The sequence below is a fragment of the Pelodiscus sinensis genome, chromosome 19, assembly GCF_052426305.1.
Source record: "Pelodiscus sinensis isolate ZL-2025 chromosome 19, ASM5242630v1, whole genome shotgun sequence".
In the NCBI taxonomy this organism is placed as follows: Eukaryota; Metazoa; Chordata; order Testudines; family Trionychidae; genus Pelodiscus; species Pelodiscus sinensis.
The window spans coordinates 31,967,957-31,988,113 of NC_143070.1; the positions used below are offsets into that span (position 1 = coordinate 31,967,957).

Below are 20,157 nucleotides of genomic sequence, written 5' to 3' on the forward strand. Positions count from 1 at the left end.
GTGTCTGGGCACAGCTGAGGGCGTCCGCTCAGGGCGAATTGCTCGAATCCGGGGCTACTTACAGCCCCCGACTGGTGACCTTTCCACACAGGCCACAAACCAGTCCCACAGAGCGCTTCAGCTGCCTGCCTGAAGCCTCCCGAGCAAAACCCCTCCGACACCCCAGCAATATCCGTGCCCCAGATGGCCCCGGGCCTATACACAGCTGGGGGGTCCTAGCACCCAATCCCACCTACCCCGAACAAGTCCTGTCCGGTTCCAAGAAACCAGCCACAGATCCCTGGTCAATTTACCCTCTGGACCTTACCCACAAATCACGCTGGGCCAATCCTTTAGAATCTATATCTAAAGGTTTATTGTTACAAGAAAGAAAAGCCTGAGAGTAAGGTTATTAAAGTACAGTACGTTACATGCACCGACTCTCCCAGTCCTCGATGCAGGCTCTAGCAGAGATGTTGCAGCTGCTTGTTTAAAAGTTCTTATTGCACATCCTACGATCAGGATGGGTCCACAGGTCTTCCAGGCTCTTCAATCCCTGCAATGCTGCCTCTGGGATGAAGTGCTGAGCTGAGAACAAAAATGGCCTCGACCACATGGCCTCTTCTGGTCTCAGCCGGTCACCTGGTCCTCAGCCTCTCTCTGCTGGCAGCTCTTGGGTCTCCGCCCTCCTGCTTTAGGTGTGTCTTTGGGCCATCAAAGGCCATTGTTCCACAGGGCTCCACTACTCTGCCTGTCCATAGCAATGCTCAACCACATTCACAGAAATATTCAGCTTCCACACAGATTACAGATTCCTACCTACACACATAGACATTATACACTCACATAAATAGTGTACATAAGATCAACAAACAATAATCTCCCATTCAATCCCCACATGGCTCCCCCCATACCAATTTCTGGGGCCAACACCCCCACCTAGGGGTGCAGCAGAGATCTGGCTGCTTCCCTCCAATTCAGCAACGTGACACACAGTCACATGAGTGTAGATTATGAAACTTTGTAGTTGTTGTTGCCTTGGAAACTCCCCACAGACCTTCCCCTGGGGTCCCGTGCAGCCCACTCACACTGCACAGCTCACTTCGAGGTGAGGGTGCTGTGTAGACGTGCCCGTCCTGTTGAGGGCCAGCCTGCTGGGGGGAGGCTCTGGCCACTTTCTTTACTTGTCTCTCTCAGGCTGTGTCTACACAGCAGGGCTACATCTACACTGCAGGCTTTTTGCACAAGAGCAACTGCTCTTGGGTAAAAACTTGCAGAGCGTCTACACTGCAGGGACGTTCTTGCGCAAGTAAATTTATAGTGCAGCATCAGACAACAGGGCTTCTTGCACAGAAGTTATTGCTCTCCCCACAAGGAATAAGCCCTCTTGTGCAAGAACTCGTCAACAAGGTGGCAGTGTGGACGGGCAACAGGGGTTTCTTGCTCAAGAAAGCCATGTATCTAAAATGGCCATCAGAGCTTTCCTGAGCAGGAGAGCGTCCACACTGCCATAGGCGCGCTTGCAGAAAAGCACTTCTCTTGTGCAACAGCACATGGCAGTGTGGACACTCTGTTGCACAAGACATTTTGCACAAAACAGATTTTGCGCAAGAAGTCTGCAGGGTAGATGTAGCCAGAGGGTGTTTGGGTTTGTTACCAGAACTGAGCTTTGTACAACAGCCCAGGGAACATTGTGAAAAGCCAAAACCTTCCCGCCCTGGGTGTCCTTGGCCAGTCAGCAAGTGGCAGAAAGGTTCCCCGAAGTGCTGACTTCAGGTGATTTGAAACAAGCCCCAGCAGCTCAGATGAGGTGGCTGAGTGGTTAAGGTGATGGACTGCTAATCAATTGTGCTCTGCACGCATGGGTTCAAATCCTATCCTCATCGGGTGTTAGCAGCCTTCTCTCTTGCCTCTCCCAGAGGTTTAGTGGCAGCCCTGCCTGCCCTACCCCCCTCCCACTGCAGCCACGGGAAATCTCCTCAGGGGGAAACCTCACAAAGGAGATTCCAGGCAGCCAGGCCATGGGGGTCTCTGAGATGCCCCAGCCCTGCAGCCTGTCCCACCTGGCTGTTGCCATGGTCCCTCTGTGAGGTCACTGTCTCCCAGCCAATGAGCTGAGGTGCTGCACAAGGCCCTTGTGATGTCACTGCTGCCTTGCAGGCTCATGTCCTGCCCCTGGCCAGCCCCTTGGCATGTGTGAGCTGCTCCCCCTCTGCCCCCGTCACTCAGGGCTGGTTCTGGGGCTCAAGCAGGGAACATCAGAGGCTGCTCAGGGGGCCACATTGCTAGGAATAAGGGATCTTTTGGACAAGGTTTTATTTTCCAAAAGATCCAGTCTAGACTGGCGCTTTTTGCCGGCAAAGCCCCGAGCTGGAAAAAAAGCAGCAGCCATGTTCATGCAAATGAAGCGGGGGAGATTTAAATCCCCGCTTCATTTGCAATTGCGCTGTGTCTAATCTGCATCCCTTTTCCGCAAAAGGCCCTTCAGCAGCAGCACACGGCTGCCATCCAGCAGGCCCTTCCGGGGGCTTGTGCATCTGAGAGGCCCTGAGGGAGAGTTCCAGACAAGGACACCTGTGAGACTCTCCCCTGGGTGCCCCCACAAGGGCCTTCTGTATTTCCCCTCTGTGCCTCCCCCACCACCACCGCACACACACCCTTCCCCTGCCCGCCCTTCCCACTTTCTGCTCCCACCTCCCCTGCTGAAGACACGTGAGAAGTGGTTTGTTTTTGTGGACCTGCCCCGACCGCAGCCCTAGAGACTCTGGAACAAAGAAGACACATGAGAAGAACCGAACTTTCTTCCTTTTGCTGTGACATGGATGGATCTAGCTCAGGTTTCACTCAAGGGGTCCGTCTGCATGTGAAGTACCTGTGACAGCCCCTGTGCTTCTCTGCCCCTCATCAGCAATGCCACCTACTTGGGGGAGCACGTGCCCCGAGACTTATAGAAATGACAACCTAGACAAGCCAGCATCAATCAGGCTCCCTTTGATAGCTCAGCTGGCAGAGCGGAGGACTGTAGTGTGTGTTTGACAAGTGATCCTTAGGTCGCTGGTTCAACTCCAGCTCGAAGGAGCGATTGTTTTCCCTCTGGCCTGGCCTTAGCAGAAGGTAACCAAGGTGGTTGCCTTGGGTCCATGTCTTCAGAGCCCTCCGCTGCAATTGACAGAAAGATTGTGGGGAGGAGCTGCCAATCACATTTCTTGGGCTGCGCAGGTTATATCCACAAACACAAAAGTTCTTTCGGAACAATGGCCGTTATTCCACAATAACAATGCAAGAGTCTACACAGCAATTCCATTATTTTGAAATAATTCTGAAGTAACAGATGGTTTATTCTTACTTCTGCAAACCTCATTCTACAAAGAATAACACGTAATCCAAATTAGCTATTTCAAAATAAGGTGTCTGTAGCTGTGCCACTGCTGCTAATTTGAACTAGCCCCTCCCCAGGGCCATACTAAGTTATTCTTCCTGGGGCTCTAAATCTAGGTAGCTCATCTACACTGGGGAGCCTGCCTCGGACTATTCTGAGGTTTCCCTGCAGTGTAGACGTGCTAGTTCGAAATAAGCTATTTTGGAATCACTATTCCAGACCAGCTTATTCCAAAATAAATGTGCCATGTAGTCGTAGCCAGAGGGATGAAGCAGCAGGAGGGAAGCCCGGAGTCCAGAGGCCAGGCTGAAAGCTTAGTATTCCATATGGCTACACACAGTCACCTGTCTTGGTCCCATGGTGTAAGGGGCAGGACTTTGAATCTTGCAATCTGAGTTCAAATCTTAGTAGGACCTCCTGGGTTGGGGCTTATTGTTGTGAGGTTTTTCACACTGCCTGGCTATGCTGCAGGCTTCTTGCACAAGAATGGCAGTTCTTGTGCAAAAACTAGCACAGTGTCTATCCTGCATGTGCATTCTTGTGCAAGAAAATGTACAGTAAACCATTGGAAAAGAGGGCTTCTTGTGCAAGAGTTATTCCTCTCCCCATAACGAATAAGCCCTCTTGCACAAGAAGGCAGTGTGCACAGGCAAGAGGGATTTCTTGCGCCAGAAACCCCTAAGGCTCAAATGGCCATTAGTGCTTTCTTGCACAAGAGAGCATCTATGCTGCTGTAGATGCTCCTTAGGAGGAGATAAACCACCTCATAGAGCTAGAAGGGACTTTGAAAGGTCAGATAGTCCAGCCCCCTACACTCATAGCAAGCACAGGAACCCTCCCTGACAGATTTGCCCCAGATCTCTAAATGGCCCCCTCAAGGATTGAATTCAGAATCCTGGGTTTAGCAAGTTAATACTCAAACCACTCAGCTCTCCCTCCCTGTTGTGCCAAAACACATGGCCGTGTGGATGTGCTCTTGCACAAGAACTCTTGCACAAAACAGTTCTTGGGCAAGAAGCCTGCAGTGCAGATGGAGCCTAAAGTTTTTCATATTTTTTGTTTTAAAAATATTTCAAAAAGTTGTTCAATGTGCCCCAAGCCTGGAATTGTGCTGCAGCCACCTCCCTCGCTACGGTCGCTGGCTCCATGTGCACTGGCCTTCTGTCTGGGTGCTGGCAGGGGAGTGAGAGGTGGCAGGTACTGATGGGTAACAGGTGCCAAGGTGCATACAGAGAAGCCAGCACCTGCATCTGACCTCTCTGTGCACACCTCAGCTTTTAACAAACACTCTCCTACTGTCTGCGCCTAACACCAGTGTCAGTGTCTGCTCCGGAGGGGTCCTGTCTGGGGGAAAATGGCAATTCCAGGGGACCCTCACAGCTAACATGGTAAAGAGAAAGAGACTCCACTAGGAATCATCACAAGTGTCAACCCAGATGGGACTTGAACCCACAATCCCTGGCTTCGGAAGCCAATGCCTTGTCCATTAGGCCACTGGGGCACATGAGTGATGATACAGAAACTGAAATTCCCTTTCTTTCTGGCTGGCCAGGGATACCCAGGGCGGAAAAGTTTTGGCTTTTCACAATGGTCCCTGGGCTGTTGTACAAAGCTCAGTGCTGGTAACAAACCCAAACACTCCCTGGCTACATCTGCCCTGCAGGCTTCTTGCACAAGAATTGTTAGGTGCAACAGCGCATCCACACTGCCATGTGCTTTTGCAGAAGAACGTCCATGGCAGTGTGAACGCTCTCTTGTGCAAGAAACCCCTGTTGCCCATCCATACTGCCTTCTTGTGCAAGAGCTCTTGCACAAAAGAGCTTATTCCTCATGGGGAGAGGAATAACTCTTGCGCAAGAAGCCCTCCTTTCCTACATTTTGCCATAAATTTACTTGTGCAAGAATGCGCGTGCATTATAGATGCTCCTCAAGTTTTGTGTAAGAAGCCTGCAGTGTAGACGTAGCCCCTGGGTGCCCAGAGAGGGGCTGGCTAGTCACAGTCTGGCTCGGAGCTCTCTCTGCAATGGGAAGATGTCCATGGAGCAGGCGTATGACAGTGGCACACGGCTCTGGTGTGCTGGGGAGGGAGGCCCAGCATCCAGAGGAGCGTTTCCAAGAGAAGCTTTTACTGACAGTGTCTGTCTCTGGTCTGATTTTACCGTGTTGTGAGACACTGGAACCTGCAGCAGCATGGACGGAGTGGCTGGAGGGAGTGGCTGGCGGGCGGCTGGTAGGAGCAGTAGCAAGTATCCAACAGAGTGGGTGAGATGCCTCCTATCTCCACCCCCCCAAGAGTGGGAGGTGAGCTCTGAAAACCACCTGTGAGCTCTTATCTGCCCTGAGCAAGGGCAGCAACTGTGAGTGGGGTATGGAGAAAGTTTGGGCATGTGAATGGGACACTTACATGGCTGGACTTGCATTGCTGGCAAAGGACACTGCTCAATCCTCTTGAGTGGGGACTTACTTGTGGGTTGGTTCTGAACCCTGCTTGTGCCCAGGCCTGACATAACCTGCCCCACAGAATTCACACAGCAAACGGGGCTCTCAAAGCACAGGGGGAGTTTGGGGGCTCGTTGCTGGGCCGTGGGGTGAAGCATCAAACCAGCCCCCTCCTGTGGGGCCTGTGAGTGTTGCTGAATCTGGGCCCCTGCACCTGGGCAATGGCAAACAAAAGGTCTGGGGGCCACACAGAGACCCCGCTGGGCTGAGCAGGAAGTGGCTGGGACTTTGCCTTGTCTTTGCCTGTGAGCTTGTCTGTCTGCAGCCTGGAAACCTCCTGGCTCCTCAGACCACTGGTCTGGATGGAGCGTTACAGAAGTCGGAATAATGGAATTGCTGTGTAGACGCTCCCATTGTTATTGCAGTGTAATGGCCGTTATGCCCAAGGAACGCTGCTGTGTAGATGCAGCCTCAGAGAAATGCTGAGCAAGTGCTTCTACAATGGCAGGGGAGACAGGGAAATGAGGTCACTTCTCTAGCTATCAAAAATGGGACATGTCAGGAGTTGGATTTGACCCCACATCTCCATTCAGAAACCCAAACACCCAACTGAGGGAAAGGCAGGACCTTGCATCTGGTGCCTTAGACCCCTCGGCCATCCTGACACCCATGTTGACACCTTCAAATGCAGTTTTCTTGCATGTGTGAGTTGCTCGGGGAGGCGGCGGGAGCACCTCTCTTTCCCCACCTAACAGCCGCTCTACAGCACAGCTGGGTTTATCCACACTCACCCTTGTGGGGTGTTTTGCAGGGAGCTGACAAGAAGCAGAAGATACCTGCTCTCCCAAAAGAGACAGACCTGGCTCCCCTTTCTTTTCCCCCAGCAATTGCCATGCTGCAAAGCAGAGAGTGGAGATATCAAGTTCAGCAGTACATCAGGCACAATGGAAAGCCGGTTGGATTTCTAAGCTGCCGTGGCTAGTGTGAGCCCAGCTTGACATTCAGAGGTTGTGGGTTTGTTTCACCAAAGTCACTTTAGCGGCTTTCTCGTTTCCAGGCTGCAGCTCTTACAGACCAGGCAATCCTTAGGCTGACACTGGGGTGGACTTGAGTCCAGACACTTCCCAGCAGACCCCAGTGAGGATGGCCGGAGTGGCTAGGGATTGTTCTGAAAGGCTGCAGTTGCCGTTAGACCCTTTTGTCCCTCCCTGTCTTCTACTCGTGCTGAGCAACACTCAGGCTGTGTCTACACTGCACTGCTCTTCGGGAAAAAGCTATACAAATTTTGAAACTCAGTGGCTGTGTCTAGACTGGCCACTTTTTCCAGAAAAGCAGCCGCTTTTCCGGAAAAAACTTACCAGCTGGCTACAATGGCCGCTTGAATTTCCGCAAAAGCACTGACGATTTCATGTAAGATTGTCAGTGTTTTTGCAGAAATACTATGCTGCTCCCATTCGGGCAAAAGTCTTTTTCCAAAAAACTTTTGCACAAAAGGGCCAGTGTAGGCAGCTCAGATTTGTTTTCCGCAAAAAAAACCCAATCTGCAATCAGAGCTTTTATAAGGCAACTCTCGTGTATGTATTCTGATGGCTAGTAATGCAGGAGCACTGACTGAAGCTTTTCCCGCAGTCAGAGCAATTGCAAAGTTTCTTTCCTGTGTGGGTTCTCTTATGGTATAAAAGGCTTGAGCTGTGACTGAAGCTTTTCCCGCAGTCAGAGCAATTGTAAGGTTTCTCTCCTGTGTGGATCCTGCTATGGATAACAAGGTCTGAGTTTCTTCTGAAGCTTTTCCCACAGTCAGAGCAGTAGAAGGGTTTCTCTCCTGTGTGGGTCATCCTATGACTAACAAGGTGTGAAATCTGACTGAAGCTTTTCCCACAGTCAGAGCAATTGAAAGGTTTCTCTCCTGTGTGACTCCTGCTATGGGTAACAAGGTTTGAGCTTCTACGGAAGCTTTTCCCACAGTCAGAGCAGTAGAAGGGTTTCTCTCCTGTGTGGGTAATCCTATGACTAACAAGGTTAGTGCTGATACTGAAGCTTTGTCCACAGTCAGAGCAATGGAAAGGTTTCTCTCCTGTGTGGCTCTTCCTATGGGTAACAAGGTTTGACTTCTGACTGAACCTTTTCCCGCAGTCAGAGCAATTGAAAGGTTTCTCTCCTGTGTGGATCCTCCAATGGTTAATAAGTTCTCCATTACTACTGAAGCTTTTCCCACAGTCAGAGCAGTAGAAGGGTTTTTCCCCTGTGTGGGTCCTCCTATGTCTAACAAGGGTTGAAATCTGACTGAAGCTTTTCTCGCAGTCAGAGCAATTGAAAGGTTTCTCCCCTGTGTGGCTCCTCCTATGGGCAACAAGGCTTGAGCTACTACTGAAGTTTTTCCCGCAGTCAGAGCAAGTGAAGGGTTTCTCTCCTGTGTGGCTCTTCCTATGGGTAACAAGGTTTGACTTCTGACTGAAGTTTTTCCCGCAGTCAGAGCAATTGAAAGGCTTCTCTCCTGTGTGAGCCATCCTATGGATAACCAAGTGTGAGTTTGTACTGAAGCTTTTCCCACAGTCAGAGCAGTTATGGGGTGTCTCTCTTGTATGTATTTTCTGATGGTTTGTAAACTGTGAGTGCTCACTGAAGCTTTTCCCAGAGTCAGAGCACTTGAAGGGCTTCTCTCCCGTATGGACCCTTTGATGTTCAGGAAGAGTTTCACAGTCACTACACGTACAGGGTGACTGTTGATGGGGGATTTCCTGTTGGACGGTTTCTGTGTTTCTTTTCTCCCCTGTGCTCCTGGAGTTACCCTGTCCCTCTCCTAGATGGTTTCCCTGCTGCTTTTCTGGGCTATGCTGACTCTCACAGCTCTCTCCTTGCTCACGTCTCTGGAAAACATGTCCTTCAGATCGTCTCAATAATAGTCCACATGGAGACACTTGCTCCAGTCCTTCCTGCTGAAGATTCTTTTCATGGTTCTCAGTCAGTGTCCTGTCACCTGTTGGAATAGAGGAATGATCCACACAGGAGTTATTCTCCACGATGAACTGCAAGGAAACTCTAAAAGAGGAATAGAAAAGGGGACACACACTCAAATAACGGTCAAATTATCATGAGCTGAGTTCGTTGTCCTCCTTCACAACCCTTCCACAGAGAAGAGAACCCAGCCTTTCCTCGCCCACCACACTCTTAGTGGAGTTGAAGACAAGCTGAACAGTCAGTCAGACTTCATGAAAACACACAAGTTACATCTGCTATAAGGAGACAGAAATTGGTTTCTGAGTCAGTTTAACTGATTGCTCACCTGTCTGGGTGTTGCTGATGATCTCCCCTTCCTCACAGCTCGGAGGATCTGGGATCCACAGCTCCTCCTCTTGCTCCACCCAGGAGATCACATCAGTTTCGGAGACTGGAAATGCTGTTTGAAGAGCAAAAAACCAAGTGCTGATCTTGTTCATTAAGGTCTTTGCCATTCCTGCTTTCAGAGCCAGGATCCGACTCACCGACCCAGAGAGGCTCCTTTCCCCACCTTGCAGAGACTGGGCTCTGGCTGGTACAAGATCCCAGGACACACTCACCTGCAGTAAAGATGCATCACTCCCCCACCTTGGGAATGGCCCAGCTCATTCCCCAGGACAGCTAAGCGCTCTGCTGCACTCTCTAGGGTACAACTCAGACCCCCTCACAGCCCGGTCCATCCACCCGGAATCCCACAGTTGGACAGGAACACACTGCTCAGAAGGGGAGCTCTAGTGAGGGCATGAAGGTGTGACACCAAGGTCCCCAGGTAGGGCTCAGATAGCAGCTGCCACATGGCAGGTCACTAGAACTTGGAGATGAAGGACCCAGCAGATGTCTAGCTCCCCAAGTCTCTGTGCACAAAACCCCTGGGTGGTGGGCTGGGCTTGCCCTGATCTTTGGCTCAGATGTTCTACTTGGGCCAGGAGGAGGCAGAGGAAGTTGCCTGAGCATCTAAGTGAATCCTTGGCTGCTTGCTTCACGCCCTGCCTATGTGCCACTCCTGATCCCAACTGCCTGTGTCTGGGTGGGCCCTGCCAGCTGCCCACAACAGTTGCTATTCCCATGGCTGCCCAGGGTGGCGCTGGGCTTCTGTTGGGGCAAGCCAGGGCGGAGCTGGGCCGTGCTGCTTCTCTGGTGCTTGTGGCTGTTGCTCAGCTCCCCCTCTGCAACCTCCATTCTACTCTGCCAGCAGCAGTCTTTGTGTGGTTTCCCAGTCTGGCTCTTGTGGCCAGCCTGGCCTTTGATTTGGTGCCCCTCCAGGGCTGCACAGAATCTATCACCTTTACACCTTGTGTGTGTGTTTCCCTCGGCTTTGGACCACCCCTTCTTGGAACTTCATTTTCTGTTCAGAAGATCCACCTGTGACATGACCATGGAGATCACTGTGCTACTGCTGTTAAATAAGATAATCATAGTCATCACATCAGAACATTCCCATTGACGTGGCACCCAGCACACTTCGCAAAAGGTTTATTGCAGCTGTGTATGTCCATTCTTTTTGAACTAGAACAGGCTGGGCTTTGGCAGAATGGTGGAACACTGGGGACCAACTAACCAGGAAAGAACATTCCTGAGCAGGAAGAGGCCAATCAACACACATCTCCACAGTAGCTGGAAAAACAGTCCTAAGAGATGGCTCAGAAAGACACTGACCCTTGTGCACAAGAGCGGGATGAGGGGATAATGGATACGGATGTTTTGTTCAAAATCAACAGGCAGGAGGCTAAGGGGATAGAACACATGGAACATGCATCTTGTTTGTGTCAACATATGAGAGAAGCCACAGGAGGGGCATGTTGATGCTGGCTGAGGGGCAGCATTCTCACTGCTGACTTATTGGTACCGTTATTGGGTTGGGACAAGTCTCACTATACCTTTGCCTAAGGAGCTGGGACACTAGCATCCTGCTCCTTTTCACAATAAACTTGGCCGAGTGCCTTAGCCTCCAAATGGAGCCTGGATCCTTCTTAGCAGCAACCCTGAACTGTGCTGCATGGATAAGCCGCAGGCTCTGCCAGTGCTGCTGGCATCAGAGCTCCAGAAAGAGCCACCCTGAACAGCCATAACAACGCTCTGTGGCGCTAGCAGCAATTCTAACGGCACTGCAGTCGCTGCGGGAAGCAAAATTATCAATCACAGCAGCACCTGGGAACTCTGGTATAAATCAGGACCCCACTGTGCTAAGCATTATCTCTCTTTAATGTAGGTATCTTTCCCAGCCCTGAGAAACAGGGACACTCTATAATAGCTATTGAAGAGAGAGAGGTGACTGCACACAGAGGCTGCGTCTAGACTGGCATGATTTTCCACAAATGCTTTTAATGGAAAAGTTTTTCCGTTAAAAGCATTTGCGGAAAAGAGCATCTAGATTGGCACGGATGCTTTTGTGGTTTGGCGCAAGAAAGCTCCGGTGGCCATTTTCGCCATTGGGGCTTTTTTGCGCAAAACAGTTTTTACCTATCTTCACTGGCCCTCTTGTGCAAAAGCATTTGTGCAAGAGGGCTTTTTCCCGAGAGGGAGCGTCAGTGTATTTGTGCAAGAAAGCTGACAATCATACATTAAATCGTCAGTGTTCTTGCGCAAATTCAAGGAGCCAGTGTAGACAGCTGGCAAGTTTTTGCGTAAAAGCGGCCACTTTTGTGCAAAATCTTGCCAGTCTAGACACAGCCAGAGAGTCTAAGGGATTTGATCAAGGTCACACAGGAAGACTGTGATGGGCAGAGAAGTGAACACAGGTCTCCTGAATATGAAGCCAGACATTCACACAGGAAGAAAAAGTCCCTACCCAAAGATATTTCACTCTAAAAAGACAACACAGATGATGTGATTTAGCTCCACTGCACACAGAGGCCAGTGAGCCCCAGAGAGAGTGAAGCTGAACTTTTGAAAGGAAACCTAACCTGTGCCTGAAATGCAAGGAGAGCTCTGCTCACGTTTCTCTACTATAGAGCTACCTCGGACAAAATACTCTCAGAGCGTGAACTGCCTCACCCACCCTCCCTCAGCCGCAGCATCCAGCCCCTCCCACTGGCAAGAACAGCATGTCATAGGGTATGTCTACACTACCCCGCTAGTTCGAACTAGCGGGGGGTAATGTAGTCATCCGCAGTTGAAAATGAAGCACGGGATTTGCTACCCATAGAGATTAGCTACAGAAAGAAAGGACTTAGGGAACTGCACCCACCTTCCACTGGCTCAGCCCACTGCCACAAGGGGAACCTGCAGCCACTAACAGCAGCCAGATCCAGAGCCAGACCTCTGGTACCTGCTGTTCCTGCCTGAGCCCTTCTACTCATACCTCCAGTCAAGGCACAAGATGGGCAAAATAAGGGGGAAGCGCAGCGAGACCTTAGCTGTGGGAAGAGCAGCTCCACTGTTAAGTCCCCGAACCTGTTTTCCCTGGGAGGGGCCATGGAGGGGACAGTCTTTCACAGAAGAAAAGCCAGGATTATTGGGGCAGATACTCATGACACTGAGGGCAAAGACAATGAATGACCCTGAACCAAACCCAACCCAGCTGCTCCAGAGCCCACCCAGTTTTTGTTACCCAAGGGGACAAGAATCCTTACTCAGCCAGTTCACAGCCTCATAATTCTCCTGCATCACATCCCTGTAGAGGGCTCTCTGGCCCGGGTCCAGCAAAGCCCATTCCTCCTCAGAGAAATACACAGCCACCTCCTGGACGCTAACCGGCTCCACCATGGCCATCTGCTGTCCCTGGCTCTGAAGGCTGGGGGCTGAGCTAGGGTACGTCTAGACTACATGCCTCTGTCGCCAGAGGCATGTAGATTAGGCTACCAGACATAGTAAAATGAAGCAGCGATTTAAATAATCGCCTCTTCATTTAAATTTACATGGCTGCCGCGCTGAGCCGACAAACAGCTGATTAGCTGTTTGTCGGCTCAGCGCGATAGTCTGGACGCGCGGGTGTCGACATCAAAGGTATGTGACAACCACCCAGGTAAACCTCATCCCAGGAGGTTTACCTGGGTGGTCGACAAATACCTTTGATGTCGACACCCGCGCGTCCAGACTATCGCGCTGAGCCGACAAACAGCTGATCAGCTGTTTGTCGGCTCAGCGCGGCAGCCATGTAAATTTAAATGAAGTGGCGATTATTTAAATCGCCGCTTCATTTTACTATGTCTGGTAGCCTAATCTACATGCCTCTGGCGACAGAGGCATGTAGTCTAGACGTACCCCTAGAGACAGACATGGGTGTTCTGCAGCCTCGCAGGGTGAGAAGGCGAATTAAAGACATTTCAGAAGGGGCTTTAATCCTTTCCACACCCCCATTCTCCCCACACTCTGTCCCTAGTGACGTGACACACGTTAAGACTCTGCCACTGTGGACAAAAGTTTTAGTCTACATATTCCATTAACAGCACACGGGAGTTAGATCCCAAATCCATATTCATTTCTCTCTGCACCTGGCTTGAGTTACAAGATTACTGCATCCATTCTCAGCACCCAGTGTTTCTGATAAGGCACATATTCACCTGCCTGAACATAGACATAGGTTAAATGCAGGCTGTTGTATTTAAAACCCTTAGTCTTCATTCACAGATTTGCAGCACAAACATTGCTCTCATCTCACAGAGACGTTATAATCCCTTTCCAAAATAGAGAATCAGTGACGTTAAGCATCTGAATGGTGGTGTTATTATTAAATACGTGTGCTTATTATTAAACACTTGCGCTGAGTGTTTGCAGGATGAGATCTTAAGATTCATGAGATCAGAAGATATCCTCAGTCATGCAGTCTGACCCCCTCTGTGGCACAAGCCATTACACTTAGTCCAGTTACCCAGGCACAAAGCTGTTTCCCCACAGTGTATTTTCTAGAAAGTCCCCCAGTGATTTGAAGACATCAAGAGATGGGAGAATCCACCAGTTCTTTGTTCATTTGTTTCAGCAGCTACTCTGCTTCCCTATCAAACATTTGTGCCTCTCCTCTAGTCTGAAATAGTCTGGCTTCAGCTTTCAATTATTGGCTCTCACTGAGCCATATCCATTCGAAGAGGTGGGCCAAATAGAAAGTGGCTGAGAGCTGCACTTTTCCATGACATAAATGCAGGAAATGGAGGATCCGGGATGGGCACTAGGAGAAGGAGGATGCTTGGGGTAACGGTTTGGGATACACGACAGATAGAGGGGTCTAGGAGGGAGTTTGGGTGAAGGAGTCTTTCAGCCTATTTATTGTTTGAAACCAACCCCATATTGAAACTGACTGAGCAGTGAAATCTGAGCCTGAAGGTGCCGTATGTTTTGTGCTTTAACTTCACCCCTTTAGCATCACAAACCTATAGACCAGTGTTTCTCCAAATGTCCACAGGTCCCCATGCAGCACCCCTAGGGCTCATCACTGATCACTGGGTGATTTAGGGCTCTGTGCACCGTGCTCGCTGGGTTTGGTTGGTAACTTCAATGAAAATCCCATGAAGATGTTTTCACAGGAATTCTCACGTCACTTAAAGAATTTCCACCAGAAAACTCACCCTGTCTGAAAGCTCCAAGGGACTTTCCTCTTGCTCTCTCCAGTGCAGAGGGCAGCGTGTCTAGTGGGGGAAGGGAGAAGAGAGGTGAGATTCCAGGCTCTCCTATTTATAACAATGTCCCACTCTGAACTCTGCGTTTCAATTGTATCAGAGACCAGATACACACACACTCAGGTATTTAGTATGAAAGAGTCTGAAACTTTTATCCCTGCAGCCTCACACCTGTCCCAGGAGAGACAAGCTGTAAATAAGATTTACTCTTCCCTCCTCACCCCGCCCACTTGGCTTCTCACTCACTTACTGCCTCTTATCATATCCTGGAGCGGTGGTAGTGGGACACGTGGCCATCATAGTAACTTTAGCCATTTTGATCTCTGAATGGGAGGTTCAGAGTTTGCAAACCCCTGGCTCTCTCTGCAAGCAGTTGGGTCTGTTCGCTCAGTGTCTCTAAGGAGAGCAGTGTGATGGGGCCGTCATTCTCCACGTGGGAATTGAGGCAGGGGAAGGTTGGCTTCAGAGCCCAGATTCAATAGTCTCAGATACTTGAACCGCTTTCCCCTCCACCATCCCTTCTACGTACCTTTGAATTCCCTCAGAGTCTCCGACAGAGCAATCGTTTTCTGGGAGAAACCTCTGACTTGTTCTTCTAGTTCAGGGGAAATCTCTTCCGGCAGCTGGAATTGCCCCGTCTCACACCTGGACAGAAACAATTCACTGTGATTCTATTACATTTACAGATGATAAGATTTGGCTAGTGAATCTCAGCTCTAACAGGCCTGGAGTTAGAATCCTCCAATTCTCCCAGCCTGAGAGCAGGGGCAACACATCCCATGGCCATGCAACCTTCCCCTCAAAGATCCCATTTCAGTTCTTCACTTCTGCCCTGGGGAGACTGGCTGGGGGAGTAAAGGGGAATAGATTCTCCATGGCCAACTCACTCCTTGGCCTCTAGATGCTGAGGGACATGTGGTTCCCATGGGAAGGGCTGAAGGAATCTGTCCATTAGGGATTAGACTGAGACACCAGCTCCCCTCTCCCCAGCTCCTTCCGCACAGGTCTCCAAACAGCCCTCGAGTGGGACACACTCTTGATCCCTGCTATCCTGGGCTGAATATGCTCAGTGCCCAGCAGTGACAGGCCCATGTTCCACCCCACAGTCCTGTGGCAACCAATCCCCAAGGAGGTGACATCTCAAAGAAACACTTGGTCAGACTGTGCCCTGAATGGGGAATTCCAGAGTCTAAAGTGTGAGCATGAGCCTCAGAATTAAATGCATCAGATATATTCATGTCTAACATATGGCTGTAGATCTCTGGAGAGATGTGGTGCTAACATCCGCTCCAAGCCTTTTCCCTGCTCTGTGCAGTGTGAGGGGAGTGAGAGCCACGTACCTACTCAGGGCGCTTCTGACGTCCTAGAAAAAAAGACACAGAAAAGAATCTCAGCCCCATTGGACACACACAGGGGACCTCTGAGAAGAGATTTTGCAAACCTGGGAAGAGAGGAACTGCCCTGGCCCCAGGAACATGGATCCCTGAGTGAATGGGGCTTTGCCATCTCTAATAGATCTGTGCCTGTAACTCTACAAAGCACAAGAGTCATTCACATGGCAGCAATGCACAAAGTATTACACTGAGATCTGACAACTGGGACCCAGCACTTGTGATTCAGGAGCTTCTCTTCGCTGTGTGAGGAGCTGGGATGTTTGTCCCTCAGTCTCACCTGCAGGAATTCACTTGCTGGCTTCTGACACTTCCCCTCCAGCTCACCGATCCCCTCACTGATACGGGAAAGCCGCACAGAGAGGTTCCTGACAGTGTCAATCTGGAACCTCCCAATCTCCTCATCTAATTTCTCCAGCTGGGCTAGGAGTCGCTGCTTTTGTTTCTCCAGAAACTGCTGCAGCTGCTGAAACTCAGCCACAATCATCTGCCTCTTGGCTTGGGTCCATTTCTGTGTGAAAACAGGGAAAGGGCTGGTCAGGGGCATGGATGGAGCCCACCGCCCTTTCATGGGGAGCTGACTGCGCAGTAGGGAGAATTTCTTGGAAAACTCTAAAGTTTGCCTCTTTGTGATTACTAGACAGATGCGTCTCTCCCAGCATCTCCTTTGCCCCGTGTCCCTCTGAAAGGGATGTTCCCATGTCTGTCATGGGCAGCATTTTGTTATTCATGGGCTCTGGGAATTCATATCCAGAGCACCAGGAGGCAGGACTCAGCACCAGCCTGACAGAGATACCCAGGGAGGAAAAAGAAGCAAACATATAAATGCACCAAGTGAGCAGACAGTCCTTCAGGGGCACATTCAGCTCACTTGGGGAGGATGTCTGGGAAAACCACAAAGGCTGGACATTAACTCATGCACTGACACGGATGCTCAAGGCCTTTCTACTCATGGATCTCAGCCAGCAATTCATGATCCAGGAGAAACACAAACAAGCCCAACCTCACCAAGGCCACACAGGAGTCTGCCTCCTAACACAGCCCTCCCACTGCCAGTCCCTGCTGGTCCATAGCCACAAGCACCTACCAGATACTCCTGGCTTTTCCCTTCTGCTGCTGTTTTCCTTCTCAGCAGCTTTTCTCTCTCCTCCCTCAGAATCTTCAAATGAGCCTCCAATTTTTCCTGAAGACACAGAAATAAGCACGAGGGCAAACCACATTAGATGTTGGGAGCCTATTTGTCTGCCTTTAAGAGAATCCCAGTTTTGTGGAGCTCTGCCCCTGTCCAGTAGGGACTCAGCCCTGGACACGGCTTTGCCGATAGAAAAATACATAGGAGGAGACTGCGGATGCAGCAGGACACCTACGAGCATGGGGGACAGATCGGTGGTGGCACCTTCATAAAGAATGATGCAGGTGGTTAACAATATTAATCATTTTAGCCAATTACAATTTTATCAGTGACAGTATTTTTTAAGCTGCTGACAGGCAGGGTTGGTAGCGGAAATGGGCTCTCCTGGGGCCAGGGATCTCTTGTGAGGTCTGCCAGGGTGGCCACAAGAACTGCTGGCCAATGGGAACACCCAGAAGCTGCAGACTCACTTTAGCTGCCAGAGGCAAGCGGGCACTGCACGTGCAGTGGGGAGTTTAACCGGTAACTGGCACAGATAAACAGCTCATCAGTTAACCTGTTTGAACTCTTGCTACGATCCAGTTGAATCCTAGTTGTGCCTAGCATGGACCTGCACTTCCTGAAGCCCTACTATGGGTGAACTGCACTGGTCCCTGCCCGGGGATGGGGGCACTGCACACAGTACTGGGCCCTGCCTGGGAATGGGGGGCACTGCACACAGCACTGGGCCCTGCCCGGGGATGGGGGGCTCTGCACACAGCACTGGGCCCTGCCTGGATATGTGGGGGGGCACTGCACACAGCACACAGCCCAGCAACTTTATCTAGTGCCAGCTGCTCCATCGGAGTTTAACCCCTCATGGAGCAGCCCAAAAGTTCAGCATTCCAGAGGGAAACCTCTTCTCCCTGCTGCGACTAGGGTTTTATCAAGGCATCTTTCTCTCCTAACAGCAACACTTCATCACTGTTCAGCGATGGTGAGGGACAGTGAGCAGCGTAGTCTAACAATTGGACCAGGGTTCAGGACCAAACTCTATCCCTGATCTGTTTGGCGACTATGAGCAACTTGCTGCCCCACCTTCCCTTCCCACAGTTTGTCTAACTGGACTGTGACCTGCTCAGAGCAGGGACTTTCCCATGCTGGTTATTGTGCAGGGCCCAGATGTCCTTGTGGATCTATCAGGCAAATGACAGATTATTATTCCTGCTCATCCAATCAGTAACAACTTGTAACCTCCTCTTCTCTAGTCCCAAGGCAACTCTCTGACAGAGTGGCCTGTAGCTCCTATAATCTAAACCTTTCCGATTATTAACACCTTCCCTTGTGCAAACACCCCTCCTGCCACCAGTGAGGGCTGGGTTTCAGGATTTAGAGCCTCAGAGAAACATTTCCCACACCAGGTATCTGTAAAGATTTGACATAAGTTGCCACAAAGCCAGAACATTTACGTTTTACAGCATCTCTTGGATCATGAAGACTTTACAGAAGTGGTCACCAACCAGTAGATCGGGATGTACAGGTAGATTTTGGAGCCTCTGACAGGTGATCTTGACTGGTTTGGCCAAGAGGCTATCAAGTGCAGCACTTCAGCTGCCCCCTCTCCCTGCTGCTGCACATCTCCTGCCCTTTGCCTTGGAGCTGTTTCCTTCTCCCACCCTGCATTCTATCTCCACAAACAGAGGGAGTCTGCAGTCTGCTTTTGAGAGTGGTGCAGGGGTGAGCCTTCCTCAGCCCCACTGCACCACCACAGAGGAGCCACCTGTGGTAAGCAGTGTGCAGCTGGAGCCTGTATCCTGAAACCCTGTTCTAGTCATGTACCTCTCCTGCACCCCAAGCCTCTTCTCTAATCCTGACCCCCTGAACTCAAACTCTCTTACAGAGCGTGAACCCCCTCCTGCACCCCAACCCTCTGCCCGGCCTGATGAAAGGGAGAAAGGATGGGGGAGGGAGAAGGGATGCAGTGAGCAGAGGCGGGGCCTCGGAAAAGGGTCACAAAGGAGGTGGGGCAAGGGTATTTGGGTTTGAGGTAGATCCTGGATTGCACTTAAATTCAAAAAGTGATACTTTAAAAGGCTGGAGATCACTGCTTTACACTGGTTGGTTCACATCTGTGTCTGGTAACAGTCAGTGAAATTAGCCTGTAACTAAAACCCAATGTTATTTCCCATCACACTGGACAGCCACTCTGTACCTTGTACTCCTGGGCAGCTTCCTGTAAGGGCACCACCATGTGAGCCTGGGATCTGTCACACACCACACAGATGGGAGTTTGATCCTCTTCACAGAACAGCTTCAGAGCCTCCTGGTGCTCCCCACACACCCCGTCCCATCTTGCTCTCTTTGCTGCCTGGAAACTCAGCGGCTTGGCTAGTTCCACCACGTTTCCCAGCTGCCGGTTGGGCTGGAGGGGTCCCTGCTGCTCAGTGTCTCTGCCCTGAGGGCTGAGGGGGGCCTGGCAGGAATTGTGCCCACACTCCAGAGTGACAGGGGCTGTGAAATCCTCCAGGCAGACGGGACGCGGCGCTTCCTCCCGGACACTTTCCACGGGGCTCTCTGCAGCCATGGCTGCCTCTGGGCTGGGGGACCGGGGCCGGGTCACATTCCTGAGCTCAGCAATGGGGGGGCAGGTCCGGGGGTGGGTGCGTGAGGTACCAGCACTGAGGACCAAAAAAAAAAAAAAAAAGATCAAAATTAAAAACCGAAAAAGCCCAAAAGCTTCGCTCCCCCCTGCAAGGTCCAATGGGCCCCTCCCGCTGACTGCCCCGGCCAGAACCGCCCCCCCATCGCTGCGCCCCTCAGGCCAGCCCCCCTGTGTTCAAATCCCCCCCCCCCCGCACACTCTGCAGCCCCCTCACAGCCCCGCTGTGCGCCCGGCACCACCCAGCTTCCCCTCCCCCCCCCGCCAGGCCAGCGCGAGCATCAGGAAGCGCCAACAGCCCGACCGGGGGGGGGGGGGGGGCGACCGCAGCGGCGGGGGGGCCATTGCTCAGCCGGACCCGGACCCGCCCCCAGCGGGCGCGCCCCGATACCCAGCGCCGGACCCACCCGCAGCGCAGGACGGCGGGTCCCAGCCCCTCCCGCTATAGCGGCTCCTCCCCGCAGCGAGTAACGGCCCCAACGGCCCCTCACAACGGCTCCCGGCTCAGGGAGCGCGGCGCATGCGCAGTAACCGCGGCGCAGTCTGGTCCCTTTCCCTGCCCGCGCGCGGAGCGATGGGCGGGACCCGCCGAAACCCGACCGCGGCGGAGTAGAACGGGGCGGCCCGTCAGACCGCGCATGCGCAGCAGC

At 51.5% G+C, this 20,157-nt stretch overlaps 1 protein-coding gene and 1 non-coding gene across 3 annotated transcripts; one reads left to right on the forward strand and one right to left on the reverse strand.

Annotated features, from left to right (window-relative positions):
- Nucleotides 1–233: 233 nt before the first annotated feature.
- LOC149523025 (uncharacterized) lies at nt 234–20,111 on the reverse strand. 2 transcript variants are annotated; one of them, XM_089771257.1, is made up of 9 exons: nt 19,915–20,111; nt 19,061–19,526; nt 16,825–16,920; nt 16,018–16,248; nt 15,687–15,709; nt 14,876–14,991; nt 14,296–14,355; nt 9,081–9,194; nt 234–8,774 (listed from the first exon to the last, which is right to left on the reverse strand). In XM_089771257.1, exons 2-9 carry the CDS (start codon nt 19,430–19,432, stop codon nt 7,354–7,356), a joined length of 2,433 nt encoding a protein of 810 aa, XP_089627383.1. In that variant the 5' UTR covers nt 19,433–19,526; nt 19,915–20,111; the 3' UTR covers nt 234–7,353. The 2 variants fall into 2 exon arrangements, with proteins under 2 accessions (XP_089627383.1, XP_089627384.1); XM_089771258.1 differs by lacking the exon at nt 16,018–16,248.
- On the forward strand, nt 2,968–3,057 carry TRNAY-GUA (transfer RNA tyrosine (anticodon GUA)). The gene is given in 2 exon segments: nt 2,968–3,004; nt 3,022–3,057. It is a non-coding gene; the product is annotated as a tRNA-Tyr (tRNA).
- Nucleotides 20,112–20,157: the final 46 nt, after the last annotated feature.

Excerpts from the sequence above, each read along its gene's own strand:
- LOC149523025 (XM_089771257.1), bottom strand. The coding sequence starts at position 19,432 with ATGGCTGCAGAGAGCCCCGTGGAAAGTGTCCGGGAGGAAGCGCCGCGT. Across the intron at positions 16,921-19,060 it reads AAGCTGCCCAGGAGTACAAG|GAAAAATTGGAGGCTCATTT; the intron begins GTACAGAGTGGC and ends CTGTGTCTTCAG. Across the intron at positions 14,356-14,875 it reads GACTCTGAGGGAATTCAAAG|ACACGCTGCCCTCTGCACTG; the intron begins GTACGTAGAAGG and ends TTCCCCCACTAG.